The following is a 20,268-nucleotide window of genomic DNA, read 5'->3' as shown; positions in this document are numbered from 1 at the left end:
TTTTAAAAGGGTTCTATGAGAAAATTCTTATTCTAGCTAATGACTTCACAGACTGGTGCTGCATGTTCTACTTTAGCTGTCCCCAAAGAGTCTAATCCGAGTGGCTCCTCACAAAAATGAGGGAAATGTGAATCCTCCAGTTCTGATACTGTAGAACCTTGTTTGTGTGTCTTTGGTTCATTCCTATACTGCCAGATACAGAGATAAAAGTCATTACTGAATAATTATCTGCTCTTACCAGGGGAAGAGCGTAATACAACATCTCCCCCACTACAGTGTTGTTAATATTTTGTGCTGTTTCGATATACAAGTCTTTGGCTGCCCTTAAAGATAAAAGAATCTTCTAACGATAAATACTGAGTACTGGCATTAACTAGAATAGTTGATACATTTTTCAGCATTTTGAATTACATTTATCTTAAATGTTACTCTAATGCTTTTTCATTGCAATTATCCTGTGTATTATTTGAGTTAGGAATGATAGAGCCCACTTCCTTGTCTTTTGCCAACCATTAGGTTTGCATTGTCTATAAGAATAGTAGAGCATTACATCTCCAAATCAAATAACTCTTGTGTTTAACATCTTCTATTTAAAATCAAGTCTCTTTATTTCTAAACAGGGCTGGTTCAGTCCTGGCCAGGTATTTGTGCTAGATGAGTATTGTGCACGTAATGGAGTCAGAGGCTGTCACAGACATCTCTGCTACCTCAAAGATTTACTAGAACGAGCAGAAAACGGAGCTATGATTGACCCCACCTTGCTTCACTACAGCTTTGCCTTTTGTGCATCACATGTTCATGGCAACAGGTAAGGAATAATTGATATCTAGCGACTAAGTGCCAGCAAGGGATGACTTTGTAGGTTTCCTTGGATTATGCACAACAATCCCCAACTTGTTTTCATACTGGATGTTTGGCAGCAGCTCTTCTGATGGCATAATTGGTTTGTTTGTTTGTTTCTTTGCTTGTTGAAATGAAAGCAATAAAAATGTGCATACAGAATCCAAAATGATCATTTTTAACTTTTTTACTCAGAAAACTCCAAGAGACACTTCTCGTTAATGTATATTTGGCTGCATAACTGAAATCAGTATCATTGTCATACATGCATAAATGGATTTAAAGAATGTATTACATTGACTTTAATTAATGTATTAGAATGTCCAACAAGTTACCACAGGTAGCATTTTCGCCAGCACCTGAGTTCCATTTTCAAACATGATTTAGGCACATAGGAGCCTATGTCCAATTGAAAGTTGGCTCCTAACTTGCTTAAGCATTGTTGAAAATTTCCCCCCACATCTTATTGTTGTTGCAGAGCAATTTCAAGTTCGTAGTTTGCTTGTTTTCTTCTCTCAAATGTACTGTGGCAAAAAGTGTAGCAGTGCTAAGTTTCCTTTTCTATGTTGTTTTATTTACAGCTAGAGTAGCTGTTGCAGCTTCTTGCATTGAGGTTTTTTTCCAAGTTGCATTATATACTCTGAGATGTCGCACTCTATTCTGCATATGCTACTGAATAACAGAGTGTTACAAAATAATTATGTGTTTTTGTAAACTCTCCGTTAAACATCATCCAGAATTATGATACACATTGTCTGGATTTCATATTGTGAGACTGTCATGCGATACACTGTTAATTTTATACATCTTGTCATGGAAACAGAGTTTTTAGTTTCTTGTTTTCTTTTTAGTTCTGACTTTCTTTTGTAAGTTTGTATCTTTAGCTGTTTATTATTTGGTTTGGTTTGTTTTCTTTCATTTATTTTTTCATGCTTTCTTCTGCTTCTTTCACTTTTGTTGCTGGCTTTACCCTGTGCATTTAAACTCATCCCAACCATTCCCCAAAGTCAACAAATGACAGAGTTACTTGGTGGGTCACAAGCAAATGCAGACTGCGAGGGGGGCAAAATGTTTAATCCCTCTGCCACTGAAGTGGAGACAAAAAAGGATTCCAAAAAGGAGTCCAAAAAAAGGAAAGATTCCAAATCGCAGCCGAATCCAGAGCCAAAAAGGTAAGAGAGAGAGATCAATGCACAGAATTGTATTCTGTAATATATAAGAACTTTTCAATCACTGAGCACACTGGGCACTTTGCATTTCCAATATTTACCTGGTTCCGAAGCTTTGAAAAGGCAGATTTAACAATATGATAGTAAAAGAACATCCAGCAATTTGGGGAACCAGTGAGTTTGTGATTTTTCAAATGTGTATTAGAAATAGAGTCTTCAAAAATGACCTAAACAGAAATGAAACGGAGAGGCTACCAGTGAAAAAAGAGTGCCTGTCACTACCAGGTTATTAATGGCAGTTCTCTGCGCCTTAATACTAATTCCACTATCCACAGGACGCATTACTGCAGAGACCTAACTGTTTTGAGGATATATAGGGCCTGATCGAAAATGCACTGAAGTAAATCAGAGCTTTGCATTTTACTTGCATGGACTTCAGATCATACTTTACAGCAGCCAAGGGTTCAGACGTCTGACTTAGAAACCAAAGACTGAGTGTCTTACCTAGGGACATGTTACATTCTCCAGGATGTCTTTCTGAACCCTGTGCTCTAGTTCAAATGGAAGTTATGGGTTTGATGCAGTAATTAGTGGAATTACTGGGTGAGGTTCTCTGGCCTGCGTTATGCAGAAAGTCAGGCTGGATTGTCACAGTGGTCCCTCCTGGACCTAAAAAATCTGTAAATCTGTACCTTTAATTTATTATTATGGCTCCGACAGAAATCAGAGTATCTAAGTTCCTTAGATTCCTTGTTGTGATTCCTTTTTGAAAGAATATTCAGGCTATGTGCGTGATTTGTTTTAGAGCCAGGCTAGACTGACACACAGCTGGGGAAAACTGATACTTATTTATGTGCTACCTAATCACCAGTTACCAGTGTATTTGTGTGTATAAAGCCCGTCTATCTTTGACAGTCTCCTTTTCCCACCTTTCGTTTGTTGCTTGCTTTCTTAGGTCTTAAGCCTGCAGTCTGCTTTACCTAGACAGACCCTTAGCTTATTGCAGAGTCAAAGCCTTACCTTGTAAGCTCTTTGGCGTAGGCATCATGTCTTGCTCTGTGATTGTACAGCACTTAGAACAACAGGAACCTATCTAGGCTTGGAACCTTTGAGCAATGTTGTAATATAAATACTAAATAATAATAAATAACATCGTTATTTGTGCGCCCAACTCTTTGGGAAAAAGTATCATTTGAACATACACATTAAAATACATACAGTCAATATCTTTGCTATTTAACAAAAACGTATTACTTTTGTCATAAACATGGATATATTAATTGAACTTTCTTTAGAAACTGAATGTTATTCACTTTTAGAGGGCAAAAAAACAACTGGTGGTTTAGCTTTCTCAGGAATGAGATTGGCTGTCAGTCAGACTATGCCACTCCAGCAATGAAGGTCGAATAGAGAGAGAATTCTATGTGGCTATCAATCTCCTATATTAGCAATAGACAGTGATGGAGCTGAGGTGGGTTGTCTGTTTGTATTGTGTTTGTGTAAGGTCAGACAGTGAGACAACAGTAGCTTGCAGTCAGTGAGAAAGTGCAGAGAGAATGTGATTCAGATGTTCAGGACAGCCTGAAGGTCAGGACTGACAGAATGACAGGCCATCATAGAGAAGAAACTAACTAGTTGCTGTCCAGGGTCCTGCTTCATGAATACCGCCTTGTTATCTGATCAGTGTCAGTGCAGGACAGGAACAAAACGGCTGCTGTTAAAAATACACCTCTAGCTTTGCTGTGACCCTATTGCCATATCATGTGAAATGGTCAAAAACCAACATGGGTGATATTTCAAAACACTACTGCAGTCCGTTTTTCCTTTACCTCGACTTTTTTTAAGCTGATGAGTTGTTAGACCTTTGAAAGCTCGAAATACCTACTCCAAAGGGACACTATAAATTATTGCCATCTGCATAGTTGAATCCATGAACTTTTCTGTTAATTTTACCCATACTTTAAAAATAAAAATAAAAAAGTGAGTTAATTGTAATTTTTTATCCCAAGTTTTGCCTTCTGCAAACATCTGTATGCATGATATAAGGGAGTGTCATAGATATAGGCCTTGGCTACACTTACCCGCTAGTTCGGCGGCTGGCAATCAAACTTCTGGGTTCGACTTATCGCGTCTAGTCTGGACGCGATAAGTCGAACCCGGAAGTGCTCGCCGTCGACTGCGGTACTCCAGCTCGGCGAGAGGAGTACCGCGGAGTCGACGGGGGAGCCTGCCTGCCGCGTGTGGACCAAGGTAAGTTCGAACTAAGGTACTTCGAATTTCAGCTACGTTATTCACGTAGCTGAAGTTCCGTACCTTAGTTCGAATTAGGGGGTTAGTGTAGACCTGGCCATAGATACCAATCATGACTGTGCAAAACCTACTAACCCTAGTTACCATAACTAATTACAGTTCACTGCAATTAAGGAAATTATTAGTGATACTTCTTCACTATACTTAAGGGCGCAACATCAGTGCATGCCCTTAAAAAGTTCCACCAATTTGAAAGATTTTACCAGTTCTAATGGAAATCTGGTAGAAATCATTCAAATTGGTAGAATTTTGTAAAGGCACACCCATTTGGATCTATTTGCTTTAGGTACGTATGTGGGTCCCATTACTGTAATATTGACCATCTCACAGTCCGTTAATGTAATTATCCTCACAACACCCCACGAGACAAGGAAGTGCCATTAACCCTGTTCTGCAGATGGATAAGAAAGGCACAGAGAGACTTGTGATTTGCACAAAGTTACACAGGAATTGTCTGGTGAATCAGGGACTTGAACCCATATCTCAGGCTAGTGCCTTAACCACTGGACCATTCTACCTCTCCCTTTTTAAGATTTCCCTACTTAGGGTTTTATTCCTTGACTACAAACACAGCTGTTGCCAATTGACCCATGTAAAAACAATTTTAAAAATAAAATTGGTTAGAGTGGGCAAAAAAATTGCTGCTTTTGTGGTTTTATATACCGTATATACTCGATCATAAGCTGGTTCATTTATAAGCTGACCTGCTTCTCTGGTACTTCCCTTTTTTACTAAAAAAATTCAGCTTATGAACGAGTATATACGGTACTTTTTTTGTCCTTATGTATTGAAAATGTAACTACAGATTTGTGTATGTAAAAGTTAAGGACTGGATTAGTGGATGTTGAGCCCATCACCACTTGGACTTCATATTGAATCTGGTCCAAGTTGGTGGTGAGGGAACGTTGTGATTTTCTGACAGCTGGTCAGTGCTCTGTGTGAAATGAGCTGGTGTTCGGCCCAGTTTCTCAGTCCAATCACCAAACATCCACACGATCAATTATCTCACTATAATTTGCCCCGTTTTTGCACACAGGTGGATTGGTGCACTGCCCTTCCCACAGTCACTGTGTTTCACAAACATTAAATTCACTTTCAAAATGAAATCAAAATTGGCATCCCCTGCAGCTGTTGCCTTTGCAGATTTTCAACCGTTGTCAGACTCCAGAACTATTACCGTTTTGAAGTCGTTTGTGGAACTTGTGGAATTCAATATCTGCATTACATTTTAGAGCATTCTCAATTATGTCTCCTTAATATTTGGTTTATGTCATACAACAAAAATTTCATAGAGCTGGTTGAAAAATGGGGAACAGTTTTTACAAATTTGTCATGAAAAAACATCATAGAAATTTCAAAAACTTTCAACCAGCTCCAGACATTAGTTACATCTCTGTATGCTCTCTTTGGAGATTATATTTATTCTTTGATTAATAGATCCGTAGTGGACATGTTGTCTCAGAGAGCCACAGGTTCACAAAACCGTACTACAGGTAATGTCAGACTCTTTATTATTTCCTGGATCCATATATTAGCCAGAGCCATAATAGGTATGTATTGATAAAGTACATGTTATTGATGTCTTCAAAATGCAGTCTGTCGTACAGGCTGAGATGATGCATTGTGCCAGTGATCCACAGATAAATAGTGTCGTGTTACATGCTGACATGATACATTACCATGGGTATAGGAGAGGGAAGCATCCACGCAGTCCAAGCATGGTTCTTTGGGGATGCATGTTGCACTTGAGAAGGAATGAGCCTTGATTCAGCTCTGCATATCCACAAAGCACCAAAGCCTGGACTGAAATTAGGAGAAAAGAGAAGTGAAATAGGAGCCAAAGCTAGAGTAATGAATCGGGCCGTCTTTTTATTATTGTCCCGTGTGACTGATTAAGGTTGGGCCACATATCTATGTTAAAAGTCCCCTTAAGAAAAAATACAGAAAAAAGGACTATACAGTCTTGAGGATATAATGTAAATTCACAGGAGCAAGAAGGATTGGATTGGATGAAATTGAAACTTAATGGCCAGTCCTTTAAAGGGAGTCCCAGTGCAGTTGGTGGGACACTCTGCAGATGTATGGATTTGTCTGTAGGGCTGCCGTTGTACCATTAGTGCCCTGGACTATAAATCCCATAATAGTCTGTGATGCTAAATATAAGCCATGTGTTGCACCTGGCTGCAAAGGACTAAATTGAAGATAGCATCTGCCTTATCTTAGATTTCCCTTTTCTTAGTTAAAATCAGATTATTTGCATTAATTTTTGACATAATTTATTTTATCATCTCTGATGTGTGTGAAACACATGCAGAGGTTTGGTTACTGCATCTAAGGAGTATTTTCCCCAATGATAAAGCTTAAAGTAGTTAAGCATAAAAGGTGGAAGAGATTTTTTTTTTTTTTTTATTTATAAGCCTCTTCGTTTTTCAGACAGGCTAATGTCAAAGAGATTAACCCAAAGGAGCTATACTGTAGATTTATAATTGCATACAAATGCATGTTATTGCTTCATATATTAGTCTTTGTTAAAAATGATTTTGATATATTTGTTTTAGCAGCATAACTAGCCCTGAGGGCCTCCGGGTATAATTAGAAAAGGGCATGGTGGGGGAGGTGTGGCTTACCGAATGAAGCATTGGCCTTAGGATCACAGGTCCTAATTATAATTTATAATTAACCCTGTGATTTGCACAACAGTCTAAACTAAAGAAAGAAAATCTTTTTACAGTTTGACATGAAAATGTGTGTGTTTGTTTTTTAATTTCACAACCTGCTTTTTTTGGTTGTTTTCATACTTTAAAAATAAAAAGTTGAAGAAAAATAGGAAACTATACATAGATTGACGAATAGCATGTAAAACTTTTCCTGTGAAATATTTATATTAAGCACTGACAAATCTGCAGGTGATAACATAAAGCTATAATCAAAAGAGTTATCTCTGAAAATGTGCTGTTGGGGATTACTAAATATAAATTTATACAAAATGTGTTTTTTTATTTCTGCCCTCCCCCCACTATTTAAACCAGACTCCTCTAATTTTCCTGGCAGGATCAATATAGGATCAGATGAAAATCTGTTACCATTCAAATCGGAGACATTTATGTTGTATGTTGATCTAAATCCTTAGAAAGAAAGAGACATAGACACTGTGTGCGTGCGTGTGTGTGTGTGTGTGTGTGTGTGTGTGTGTACACAATTATATTTAAATACAATATAGGTGCAGCACTTCTTTCACTGTTTCTCTCCTATCACTCCTACTACTGTCTACCCCAGCGTAATATAAACCATACATAGCCACTGTGAATATGTGTGTTAGTTTTCTACAGTTGTGTTTTAGCTAAAATGTATTGTGCAAATTTTGTTTGCTGCAGAAAGCTGTGATTCCATATATAAATTAAACATCCAGTATAAAGTTGATGGGAAACCTTTGTTAAATAAAAAGAGTTAATACCAGCATGAATAAGAAAATTAATTTATGAGATTTCACCTTCTTTTGAGAATGTCTTTAAGGACTATCAATTGTGCATGTTATGACAAGGGAAGTATCTAGAACACAGAAGTGAATGTGACATTATAGAAAGGATAGCTTATATAACCCTTAGTTTGCTTAGCAAATGGAAAGATAAATATGCTTCCAAATTATTCAGTTTTCAAATATATTTGACAAATGTTTTGATTTTAATTAGGTTTCAGAAATTATCATGTTAATAAATTAGGTGCAGGGCTTTTGACGGTGTTTTTATGTAGTTCTATCAGTACCCTTGCATTTGTCACTAATTAATGAGTTCCTAATGCTTCAGCTTCTGGGGAGATGAGCAACAAAAAGGAACGTAACTAGTAAATCCGAAGATGCGCAGCTGGGTTATAGTATTTGAAATTTGACAAACCCATTGGACGTATTATTATTTGTGACATGGCTCAAGATGGGAGATTGTGAGGAGAGTAAAGATGACAGAACTGGTGCTAACCACTGTGACAACAACTTGAAAAGCAGCCGACATGACATCTTTCCTATCATGCTGCCGAAAATGTCAACTTTGTGAAGGACAGTGAGAAAATGGTTTGCCGAAAATTTGAAAGGTAGATTCAAGAGATGCTCATCATGTCAGATGTAATATAGTCCACAGCGGTTTGAGAAAGGAAGTCCTTGCAGTTGTGATGGCTCTTAGTTGGCAGGCCCTTCCAGACATCCGTGCTGCTCCAAAAATGGCTACAGTTGACCTGTAGATTGTCTCAAGTTTGTAGTAGAATGATATGCAAGGGTGAGTTGTTGTTTATCTAGCATGCAGTTTAGTAGAACAACGTAGGGTGCATAAGGTAACTTTTTAATTGTATTAAAATGGCTGAATTTGGCATTGTGTCTTCTGATAAAGATCAAGAAAAATGCAAGGCCTTGCTGTTTATTATGACCGAAGTGTGGTGAATATTTGAAAAAAAAATATATATATATATAGTCTGCGTGTAGCTAGATAGTTACATTTTTGTCTCAGTGCAAACCGTTTGGGCATTATAACTTAACTTAGATGAGCTGTGGACATATATTAACTCTAGTCCAACAAGGTTTGGACCCAGCCACGTGCCCACATAGAGTTCCTAACAGTATCAGTGCTTTAGACTGAAAACTGCCAGAGCACTGAACATTTAGCCTGCCACTCCAAATTGTAATGACGCAGTTGTGCCAAAGCATTGCAAGTGTCTGAAATTGGTGTTGCCTGACAAGTGCTAAAATAGCTAGATCAAACAGAATTAAAGCCTCATTCAGAGCGCGTTGAACTCAGTGGAAATATTTCAGTGGCTTCAAGTGGGCTTTGGATCAACCCTACATACAACTCTGGACGCTATCCCACTGAAGACAGTGGAAAATGTGCTGGGACTTTGAATAGAGTGTCCCTTGCTGGGTTAAACAGCTTACAGTGATATTTTACATTAATAATTTGAATTAAAAGAGGGGCTGAAAATGTATAAAACTAGTATTATTTAACAGAGAAACCTCTTGACACATGTTCTATGCCCTAGAAAATAAGTCTGCATTTAAACTCCTGAGTCTTCTGTGGCCTTTTCAGTAAATCTTTTGCTTTGAGGGCTATTGACCCAACAAATGGCAACATAATTTTCAGAACTTTTCCAGTTCATCAGCGTATTGTTCTTAGTTTGGGCTCTTTACAGTCAATGTTTTGTGGCTACATCAGTTGTCAGTTGCTGATACAATTGACCTCCATGAAACTCTATGACATATATGGGTTTTGTGCATCTGTGCGGATGTGTGCCCAAAACTCAAATGAGGACTTCAGTGACACAGAGTATTTATCATGGAGTATCTTGAAAAATCTGCCACTCTACTGGCAAGCAAACTAGATTCCCCAATGTACACAGCAGTGCTGGCGTGCGTAACTGATGGCATGAACTAGATCTGAATCTGAATACTAATTATTTCTGGAATTTTGGATTAAAATATACTAAAAATGTTCAGCAGCTGTGTTTTAAAATCAATGTCTAACTGGATTTACCTAGCTTACCTGCTTCTTCAAAACAACTAGACCTAATTATGTACCAGTACTAATGAGACCAAATCCATTCTTCCATAATTGTTTAATAAATGTGTTTTCCAGCTAAAATTTTATATTCCATAGTTCAGCCTAAATAAAATGTTTACAGCTGACCTTGGCAAATAAATGATAGGAAACACTGGAACTTATGGAAACACTGATTAAATTTAAAGATATTCACTGTCATCTGGGCCTTTTAATATGTCCAGTGTTATTTAATATAGTAATATAAGTGTTATTTAATGTAGCTTTAGCACTTACATATAGTGAAAAGAAAATCAATTAAGATTGTGTTAGCATCTCTGTTTGGATTTGTTAAGAGAACTTTTTACCTGTATTCTAACAGCAGAGCTAATATTTATGATATTAAGAGGTTTCTGCATCTGAGGTCAGTGAAACATGACTGTACAGATTGTAATTTTTCTTTTAGTTTAGGGCCTTTTGATTCTTTAAAAGGAAAATAAAGCTAACCAATTAACCCCTGACAGGAGGTTCGTTAGAAGCTGTGTAATCCCTTGCCAAGCCTTTTGTATAACCAAACTAGTCTAGTACTAAGGATTTACACAGCTTAAGCTGAACGCTGGAGGAGGCCTTTAAGGAAGAACATTTGTTCAATTTTAAGACATCTTACGTTACCTAAAGAGAGACTGTGCTGGTATAGGCTACACAGTAATACACAAATCTGTATACTTTGCCTGTCAATAATGGAAATTAGTGATGTTTATTGTCTGGGTTGCTGATTCCTTTGGTGAATGGATTAGACTAGCCCAATTCAGCGATTATGCTGTGGCGTGTATTTCTCTGGGGAGGGGGAGAAGGGGGCATGTATGCAGAGGATGCTGATTTCTGCTCACACATTGGTGCAAATCAGGAGTCCGTTTAAATCAGCAGAGTTCAAAGATGTAAAAACAGAACGTAAGCACAATCAGGCACAGGGACTCTCCGTATTATCTATCAACATTACAGGTGAAGAATGGAAGAGATGATTGCACGCGCACTGTGCTCTGTGAAAGATGGGAAATACCCCAAGGTAGCTACTTGTGGCTGCCTTATTCATAATGCAGTCCTGTGCATTAACAAAATAATAAAAGTGTAACAAATATTCATTGAAGAGCTGCTTTGATGGAATGTGTTAGTTTTTATGAAATTCTTAAATTCCTGAAAAGGGACATTATTTTTGGAAATGCAAAATGTACATTGATCTTGGAGCCTATATTTCAGTTTGTGCTCCTTCCTTTTACATGATAAAATGTTATAAAGTGATTCAATGAACATGAATGAGTGCTGTATTTTTATATTCCATTTGTACGTGAGTTTATCATCCCTATTCTTTTATGCTGTGAACCATATTTTAAATTTGATAAATGTGAATATGATTATTTCTGTAGAAATGAATAACATATTGAGCCAAACAGGACTTACAGGCAGTCCTTACTTAATGAACATTCCCATTGTAGTATTTATATATGTATCTGTGAATATATATATACACATATAGGTGTGTATTTTTAGAGAGAACTACATTTTTCCAGGTTTTTCTGCAGTAAACAAAAATATAGTGATTTCACTATTTAAAAACCTGCATACCGTAATTTTAAAAGGAGTATTTATTTTATTCTGAGATATGCTTTCTAAACAATCACGCTGCTTTACCCGTTAGTGCTTCTTTGCATGGCACATGCACTATCTCCTGGATCTAATAGTCGATGACATCCATTTCCAAAAACTGCAATATCTTGTTTGCCGTACAGATGACTTACCAGGGTCATGAGGTGAAGTTTGAGTCATTCATGGCATTTTTCCTTCAGGCCTGATGGAATAGGAACTGTAACTGTAGAAGAGAAAGAACGTTTTGAAGAAATCAAGGAGCGGCTTCGCTTGCTTCTGGAGAATCAGATCACCCATTTTAGGTAAAGGCAGAGACCCCTGGTTTAAAGCGAGAGAGGATGCCTTTCCTCACGACTCCATCCATAAAAGACGTGTCTTTTAGATTTCAAAGGCTGCAGCTTAGTATAATTCTGCATAAGTAATATGCACAATGTAAAATAACTTGGTACATTAGGGTGCCAAAACTTGCAGCTGCAGAAGACATGAATATGTTCATAGCTGATAAACAGAAGGCTTAACCTTTTAAAGGTATTTCAACTCAGTTTGCCCACATAGGCACAGCAACAAGGAGAGGACTCATATTTGACAATTAAATAGTTCTAAGCAAATAATTAAAGACCCTGTGATCTTATTTCTTCCTCTTTCCCATCCCCTTCTCCTTAACGCATTCTGCTATCTACTCCCACCTCTTCCTAGTACAAAGAAAGGCAGGGGTTTTTTCATGGATGGTTTAATTTTGGGAATAATGGATGTCACCAACCTGAAAGCAGGGAGGTGAGTTGCCTCCTATCAAACTAGCCTTTTCATACAGTGGTCAACCCCAATTCTCAAGGTGAGAGATGATGTAACTCTCCATGCAAACTCAATGCCATGACCACTCTTAGCTGCAACTCTCAAAAATAAAATAGTCAGCATAACCAATTAGTTATGACCTATGTGATTATGATAAGATCACTAATTTCTGGTCCTGTCCTTGTCAGTGCCCTTTTTCCTTTTATTGCAAGGAGATGATATGTAACCCCTTCCTGGTAGATGTAGCCACTCTCCCTCCCAGTTGACAGCCAGATTTCATAAAGTGGCAGATCTACCAGCCCTTAGTAGTCATCCAGCATTTAGTTTTCCCTGTGCTTGAAGCATAAGGGTATATCCTCTGGGCTGTGGAGCACATCATGGAAAATATTTCTGAGATTTCCTAACAATCCCACTGAGGCACCTGATCAAAATTACTCTTTCAGGCCTCGAGCCCGTCTCTTGGGCCCACATGGCGCCACTTGACGGGTAGAGGCCTAATTCAGGGAAGCGAGAACAAAGCCCTCGCCCCGCCACCCAGTCTTTCTTATCAGATCACTCTTAAGCTTATTGGTATATTTGCCCATGTGCATTTGAGTTAATCTTTAAAATTGGGTGTTTTTCTAGGTATTGCTTTCCATTTGGCCGACCCGAAGGTGCGTTGAAAGCTACTCTATCCCTACTGGAAAGGGTAAGCATCACAATAACAAAGGCAGGTTAAAATTCCTATGTTCCTATTCAATCGTACAGTAGAGTTTATGTGGCAATTAGGTTTATGCATAGATATACACACAAATTGAATTAGATAACGTTACAGTATCTGTTCGTTCATGGGCATGAGTAGATTTTTGGTGTTGTAATTACACCCTGTAATGCAATGTACAGAGAATTCTAAATACTATGAATTGTGGGCCTAATTCTCTAGTCAGTTAGACCAGTTTTATATCCCAAGATGATGCAAACTAAGGAACGAGGATTCAATGGAATTATACTGGCATAAAACTGGTATAATGGGGTGATCAATCAGACCCTTTAAATGTAATGTTGAAAACTTGTCTGAATGAATAACAGTTCTAAAAAGCTTCATGTCACTGAATAAAGTAGTTGCTTGCAGAAATAGTACATGAATTAACTCTGCAGTGACACCTTTGGTCGGGTCACCAGTGGGATTTGAACCTACGACTTCTGGATCTACACGTGTGAGTTTCTGCTGCTTGATCAAAGGGATCAAGTGCACTAAGAGTTTTAAACTTTATTATGTAGGCTGGCCACTAGAGGTGAGCCACATAGAGAAAGATAGCCACACTGGGTTAGTGTTGGGTACACATGCATTTGTTGAACAAACAAAAAAAGATCAATGATGTGTGTGCCACAACAAATCCGTTTTTCTTATGTCCAGGTTCTGATGAAAGACATAGTTACTCCTGTCCCTCAAGAGGAGGTAAAAACAGTCATCCGTAAATGCTTGGAGCAAGCTGCTTTAGTCAACTATACTAGACTATCAGAGTATGCCAAAATTGAAGGTAAGGCAATTACTTTATGGTGTTAAAATGTTACTACGTTTCTGTGTGGGAACTATAGCTAGCAGTTATTTAAAACAATGAATTAACTATTTATTTGCTTGACGATAAAACTGAAGTCAAAGGGAATAGGGAATTGGCTAGGAAATGTATTTGTGGTGTTTGTTTTTTAAGAATTAAGAGCAGAGGTTAGTGAAATCTTTCTTTTTCTAGGAAAAAGCGATGAAATGGTTAACAGAATCATAGCTTCTTCTGAGCACTGCGCGTTTGGTACAGCATTCATACTCGTGTCTTTGTTTAAAAAAAATGAGAAGTACATGGGATGTCATGTTTGTAGCTGAAAAGGATAATGCTGCTAATTACTTGAGACAGTGGAGTTCAGGGAACAATCAAAATATAAGAAGCTAAGAAATGTTTTATCTCTGCTTAATTGTTTGTAGCCAACTTAAAATGTCTTTTTCTGGGATGTGTTTCACTGCCTTTGTTTTGTGAATAGTGGAAGTCATCAGTTGATCCCATTCTTGCATCAGATTTCATTCTTGTCACTCTAAATCCAGCATAGCTGATATTATTGACCTTTTAAATTACGGGGGAATAATAACTGGTGACCAGAGACACATGTAGCCATCAAAAAGACATTTTAAAACTTGCTGGAGGATCTGTGTTTTGTTGGAGCTCGATGATCAGCTAGTTCTTCATATGTTAATCAGATTTCATTGTTACCTTGTTGGCTGCTAGACAGCAATTTGAAACTCCTACACAACTTTACAATGCTTGTAACTGAAAGCTGTATGTTCAAAAAGAATTGTTTTACTCTGGATTTTGGTCTTCTGTTGGGTGTGAAATATAAAGCTTTACTAAAGCTAGATTCACATTGTACGCCTCTAAGACATTACTGAAAGAAAAAAAAATCACCATCTGATTTGTTCCTAGCCCTTGTTTACATGAGGGCCTGGGTTATTATAAGTCAAATTTTCTAGGTTCTGTACATGATATGTCCTCTCTTTTTCTGTTTTTTCTGTCTGACAATGCAAATTGTGTACCAGTGGTAATGAATTCATTGTTATGCATCCAGTGAGAAACACTTAAGAATTGGGCACTAAAAGGATGTTTATCAACTCTTGACTTGGTAATGAGTGACAAAAATAGAGAAGGATTGAAGGTTTAATAAGCACTGTATTATCAGGCAATTTATCCAAGTACTCAACTTCACAGGATATGTTAATTGGTGTATTCTGTAAAATGCAATGTTGAAATAGACTTGACGTCGGAGAAGGACTCAGAATCAAAAAGCAACTTTTGTTTTGATGGATGCTTCTACCAAATGCTGGCTTCCCTAGGTCTCTGTGTAAATATCACTAACCTATTGGTAAGATTTGCTCTCTTCTTTCAGATAAATCTATGCAAAAACAAACTTTATGATCTGTAAGTAAAAATGCATTCACTTCCAAAGTAGAACAGTTAGTGTGTACTTTCCTTTTGTGCCTCAATTCTTCTTGGTTGTGTTAATTATCTGCCCTCTTTTTCGCACTGTGACTTTTAGGTCTGGGAATACTTTGAAGCAACAAACTTTTTTTTTTCCAGCTACCTTTTCAGAGAAATACTTCATTCCACACTACCTGCTCTCCTCTGCTTCTCTCCTTCCTTATTCGTGATTGGCCACAGCCACTTTTCTATATTGTCTCTATAAAAGTGGTTGTGACACCAATTTCAAAGCATGCTGGGATTGTTAATTCAAACAACCCAACATCCACCAGCTGCATGCATCAGGTTTTCGCTCATGAGCATAGTCCACTACAAGCTAAAATAGTTTGTAAAAAATAAATTATCTCCATGTGATGCATTTCTCTATACAAATATGATTTTGACATTAAAAAGCTTCTATTTGAATATCCAAACATTTAATAAATACTTGTAACAGCTGAGGAAATATCGGTCACAGCACGGCTTGAGGCTATGTTTATGAAGAAATACCTGTAAAAGCCTTAGATACTGAAGGCTAAAATCCTTAGTATCTTGGAGCCTTAAATCAATAGAATTCTATTTCCCTTTATTCATGATGTTTTGATCATTATATTCTTGCAAACAATTCAAAATAAACCTTTAGAATCATGGTCACAACCTCTTTTGTGACTCATGGGCATGCTGAATGGTTAATCCAGTAGATTTCCAATTTTAAATCTCCTTTTTTTCTTTTATCCTGTGTGTATCCCAAAATACTCTACAGCTATTTTCCTTTTAAGCTAATGTAAAGTTTTCCTCTGACCTATGACCTATAACCTCTTTACCTCTGACCTAAGCCTCTTGCATGCCCAAATCCTCTTTTATAGGGAAAAAGAGAGAAATGTATGAGCATCCTGTCTTCTGCTTGGCCTCTCAAGTGATGGATTTAACCATTCGTGAGTACCTACCACCCTCCTCTCCATGCTGTCTTCACTCTTTCTGTTTTCATTACTTCAAGAAAATCCAGATCCAAACCAACTCACTTTCCTTGCTTCAAGTCTTTTAGCATTGGCTTGTCTGTTGCTTCTGTCTGTGAAACCCAGTGTGAGAAGTCCAGTCACTTTTTATCAGCCTAAAACAGGTTAGACAATTAAGCCATTTGTTTGTGATAAACTCAGATTGTCTGTAAGTTTTTTCAGTTATTCTTTATGTCTGTGACCTGAATGCATTTTTACTTTGCTTCTGTGTAACCCCAATTTGTAAAGTGCTTTTGTCACTGGTACACAATCAAAAGGTAGCAGCTACACTGGGGAACAATGAGCTAGAGGTCAGATAAAGGACATTCGGAAAAAGCCGTCCCTTTTCCTGTGTATAAGATCTTTAAACAATCCTGTGTATAAGATCATATGAAGCTGTCCTTTCTCTGTACATCAGATCTTACATGTCTTCTGTCTGTTATCTCTCAAGCAGAAATGCTTTCCTTGTTCTCTTTCTAGATTTTATTTATTCTTTTACACCAAGCTCTGGGTGGAACATATGAACTTGTTGCTTGGTGAGCTCTTGTATGTTCTCAGAGCTTAGTTCACTAAGTTTACTGATTTTCTATTTGTGCAGCATTTTCTTTCACCTCTGTGAAAGGAGTCTTTTTTGGTGATACCATGCTTCTTGGTGGTGGGAGTCACTGGGCAACTTATTTTCTTTTCAAATGTCATATATCACACATAACTGGGGGGCATTTTGGTCCACTTGCTCATTAATCCTGCATATCTGTTCTTGTTTCTCTCTTTTCTCTCCTTGTTGCTCTCTCTCTTTCATATAGAGAATCAAAAGGATGCAGGTGAACAATTGTATATGTATTATCAATTGCTAGGACTGTTGAGTTATATTTATCTTTGTTTTCTTTTCATAGCTCCTTAAGTTATGTACTCCTATAGACTGGAGATGGAGTTACAATAATACTTAAGGAGTTAATTTGTGCTGTCTCAACATACATACTATCTTTTACTTCTCCCTTAAGATATAGTGTAGAGCAGAAGTATTTAACAGTGAAGGTACAACCTAATATGGAGTTTATTTATAGTGAAGAGAAAGTTTCTTGTTTTCCAAAGGAACTAAAACAAATTTTTGGCAGAAAAAAGTTTGGATGATTTGGCCTTTCATATAAATCACCTAATAAGCACATTTATAACTAAACTAATCTTCATTTTTGTTTTTCATATCTTCTGTTTTATGCCCTATTTGGGAGACAATGGTTTATTTGTTAATGTGTAACTAACACTACAGTTAGACAGAAGTCATGTTTGTCTTTTTTGTTCGTAACATGTTGGTAACATGTAATGAAACAAGAGTGCAGGTCAGATAAATACCATTAAAATGGACTTCTTCTCAGGAGTGATCCTGGAGTCGCAACATGCCAGTGTGTTCATTACTGTTACATACCCGGGTCCTTCGTTTGAAAGTTCTTGAGATCTGAACTGTTAGGGTTTTTTTTTCTAAGTTGGTATTTATGTGTTGTGGAAAAGGATACACTCGATTTCAAAACCTGTTTCTAGAAAGAAATTGGTTTTAAAAAGAAACACAGCATTTTGGGCCAAGTTCTGCTCTGGGCTCGGGGCGCCTCTTTCACTAATAGCGTTAGGAGTGGCCCCTCTGTTATTTGGCCCAGTATCTTTTCATTTTCTGTTATATTTGTGGTATTGGTAACAGGCCCTAGTAACAACAACAAAAAGTAATTGTTCAGAAAACAAAGCATGGATTTTCTCTTTAAATAAGTCCACAAGAAGCACCCCCCAAAAAAGTAGTATATAATATTTTCAGGTGCACCCATAACAAATAACTACATTGGATTTAATTGAGCATAGATCCCAGTGTATCAGTAAAATAAGGACCATGGCCATCATCTTTTTACGACCAGACACAGACTTATGACTTGGTTAATATCAGGGAAATTAGGTGGGGCATTTCGGAGGGCCCCATTTACCTAAAACATACAGGGTTTATGTTGCTTGAACCCAGCGAAGGCCACACGGAGCCAAATCCTATTTCCCTCACGGAACCCTGACCTATTTTAACTAAATTGGGGCCAAATGTGAATGCTACTGCTCTAAATGTTTCTTTCTCTCGAGCAAGAATAAAATTGAGATACTGAAAATAACTGCATAACTCCCCCCACCACCAAACATCACCCCCAGGCATTTCCTGACTTCTTCCCAAAGTGCACCTAGCTTCTCCTCTTCCCTTTAGAAATAATGTGTGGTTTTAAACAGAACATTAAAGAGAATAATATGCTAAAACAATTCAGGATTAATAATCTGTGTTAATTATTAATAAAACAAAAACTCAGATGAAGGCGTGCAAAGCCCTGGAAGGGTTTCCCTCTGGCTATTTCCAGGAATTGAGAATTCCTTTAGAAAGGAATTGCTGGAGACTAGCATCCCAGGAAAACAGGAATTGTGAAACGCAGGGCAGTCGTCAAAAAAGTGCTGAGGATTTAAAGGGCCCGATTCCCATTTACACCAAGACTATGTGACACTGCTATAGTGGGGTAAAAGTGGCTTTATTGCAAATGCAAATCCAACCCAGGGTTTTTAGATTGTTTTACTTGGCAATTAATCGTTTACAATAAACTTACTTCTCCAGTTTTTTTGAACACAGTACTTGTATAATTCTGTTTGGATTTAGTCTTTGGTACTTGGTTCTTCTGAGGAGGACTGTGGAGGTGAGAAAAGGAGGGGAGCAGGTGGCAGCAGCAAATGGCAACAGGTGTGTTTGATGCAGACTCAGCAGGAGAATGAGACATGGGCATAAACGATGCAGTTAAAGGTCAGCCGCAATGTAACAGCACAGCCTGGTCCAATGCACTATAAATGCTTCGCCATAAAAGGGGATTGGGCTACTGTTAACCTCATCCCCTCCCCTCTAGCCTCCTCTTGTCCGAGGAAGCAAGGTTCCAACGAATGGGTTCTTCATTGTGTCCACAGTAGGCAAACAGACGTCCCCACTGCCTAGACCAGTCCCTGTCAATGGGTGACACGTATTGTTATAAATAATAATAATAATATTTTTTATTAATTTATTATTTAATTATATTTTATTATAAAGTATTGTTAATGGTCCCTGCAACCCAGACTCCTGTGATGGCTCACCTCCATAGCAGTAGCAATGGCAAATCAGCACAAAACCATTCCTGACGTTTTTGGTGATCCGCTGAAGCTCAAAGCACATGGGGCTGGGAGAAGATTGGCCCCAGCCCAAATGGTGCCAAGAGCTGGGAGCCCCCTTTTTATGCCCCATTCCCCACCATGTGGAGCAGAGGGCCAGCCAGCGGTGACCCCAGCAGAGCACTCAAACTGCCCAGTCAGAGCATCTTGGTGGAGGGGAAGAGGCTCCTCAGGGCAGCCAAGAAGAGAAATGACCAACATAGAGAGACAGGCAGCCCTGCTCTTCCTTCCTCCAATCCAACAAGATCTCCAAGGGGGAGGGGCGTCACTCCCTGCCCGTCCCATCAAGCCCCCATTCCCATGACCAGAGCAGGTGTTTCTTTTGCTTTCCGCTGTTGGGCAGGAGCGGAATAGCATTTGCGCTTACTCGAGGAGTCTGTGTTCCAAAGAGCTGTGCGGACTCTCTGCTGTCATGGCTCCTGTGTATCTGCACATGGGATTACTATTCAGAGCTGAGCCAATACAAATTTCTTCAGTTCCCAGTGGGCTTGATCCAAAGTTAAGAGAAAGGCGGCCCATCAGCTTTAATGGGCTTTGGCTCGCTCCAAGACTTGAGACAACATGTAAATGAGTGACTCTTATCTGCAGCCTCTGATCAGCCTTTGCCAGGGTTCTTGACAGCAGCATTGTATCCTTGAACTAACAGGTTGATTCCTGGAGGCCTCCTATCTCCAAGCCACAAACCAACACCAATTTATAATCCAACTCCTAATATATTTTTTACTTAAAATACTCTCAGTCTCCATGCAGCAGAAGAAACCCCATCCCCTCCACCACTGTTTTTGTGTCTGTTGTTTATGCTTTAGGGGTATGTCTACAC

General features: G+C 38.3%; 1 protein-coding gene across 27 annotated transcripts in view; it reads left to right on the top strand.

Annotated features, from left to right (window-relative positions):
- The window catches only part of CADPS (calcium dependent secretion activator), a 364,439-nt gene that overhangs the window by 248,818 nt on the left and 95,353 nt on the right, over window positions 1-20,268 (top strand). For 7 of the 27 annotated variants that reach the window (XM_034776664.1, XM_034776680.1, XM_034776682.1 and 4 more), the window contains 6 exons: window positions 621-808; window positions 11,677-11,778; window positions 12,893-12,956; window positions 13,665-13,788; window positions 16,116-16,184; window positions 17,048-17,065. In XM_034776664.1, coding sequence (XP_034632555.1) covers window positions 621-808; window positions 11,677-11,778; window positions 12,893-12,956; window positions 13,665-13,788; window positions 16,116-16,184; window positions 17,048-17,065 — 565 coding nt within the window. Of the gene's footprint in view, window positions 1-620; window positions 809-1,847; window positions 2,013-11,676; window positions 11,779-12,892; window positions 12,957-13,664; window positions 13,789-16,115; window positions 16,185-17,047; window positions 17,066-20,268 lie in introns of all 27 variants that reach the window. The other 20 variants (XM_034776661.1, XM_034776654.1, XM_034776662.1 and 17 more) reach the window with 7 other exon arrangements.

This window comes from Trachemys scripta, chromosome 7 (genome assembly GCF_013100865.1).
Source record: "Trachemys scripta elegans isolate TJP31775 chromosome 7, CAS_Tse_1.0, whole genome shotgun sequence".
In the NCBI taxonomy this organism is placed as follows: domain Eukaryota; kingdom Metazoa; phylum Chordata; order Testudines; family Emydidae; genus Trachemys; species Trachemys scripta.
The sequence above is the reverse complement of the archived record's forward strand: the minus strand, read 5'-3'. Positions and strand labels throughout refer to the sequence as shown.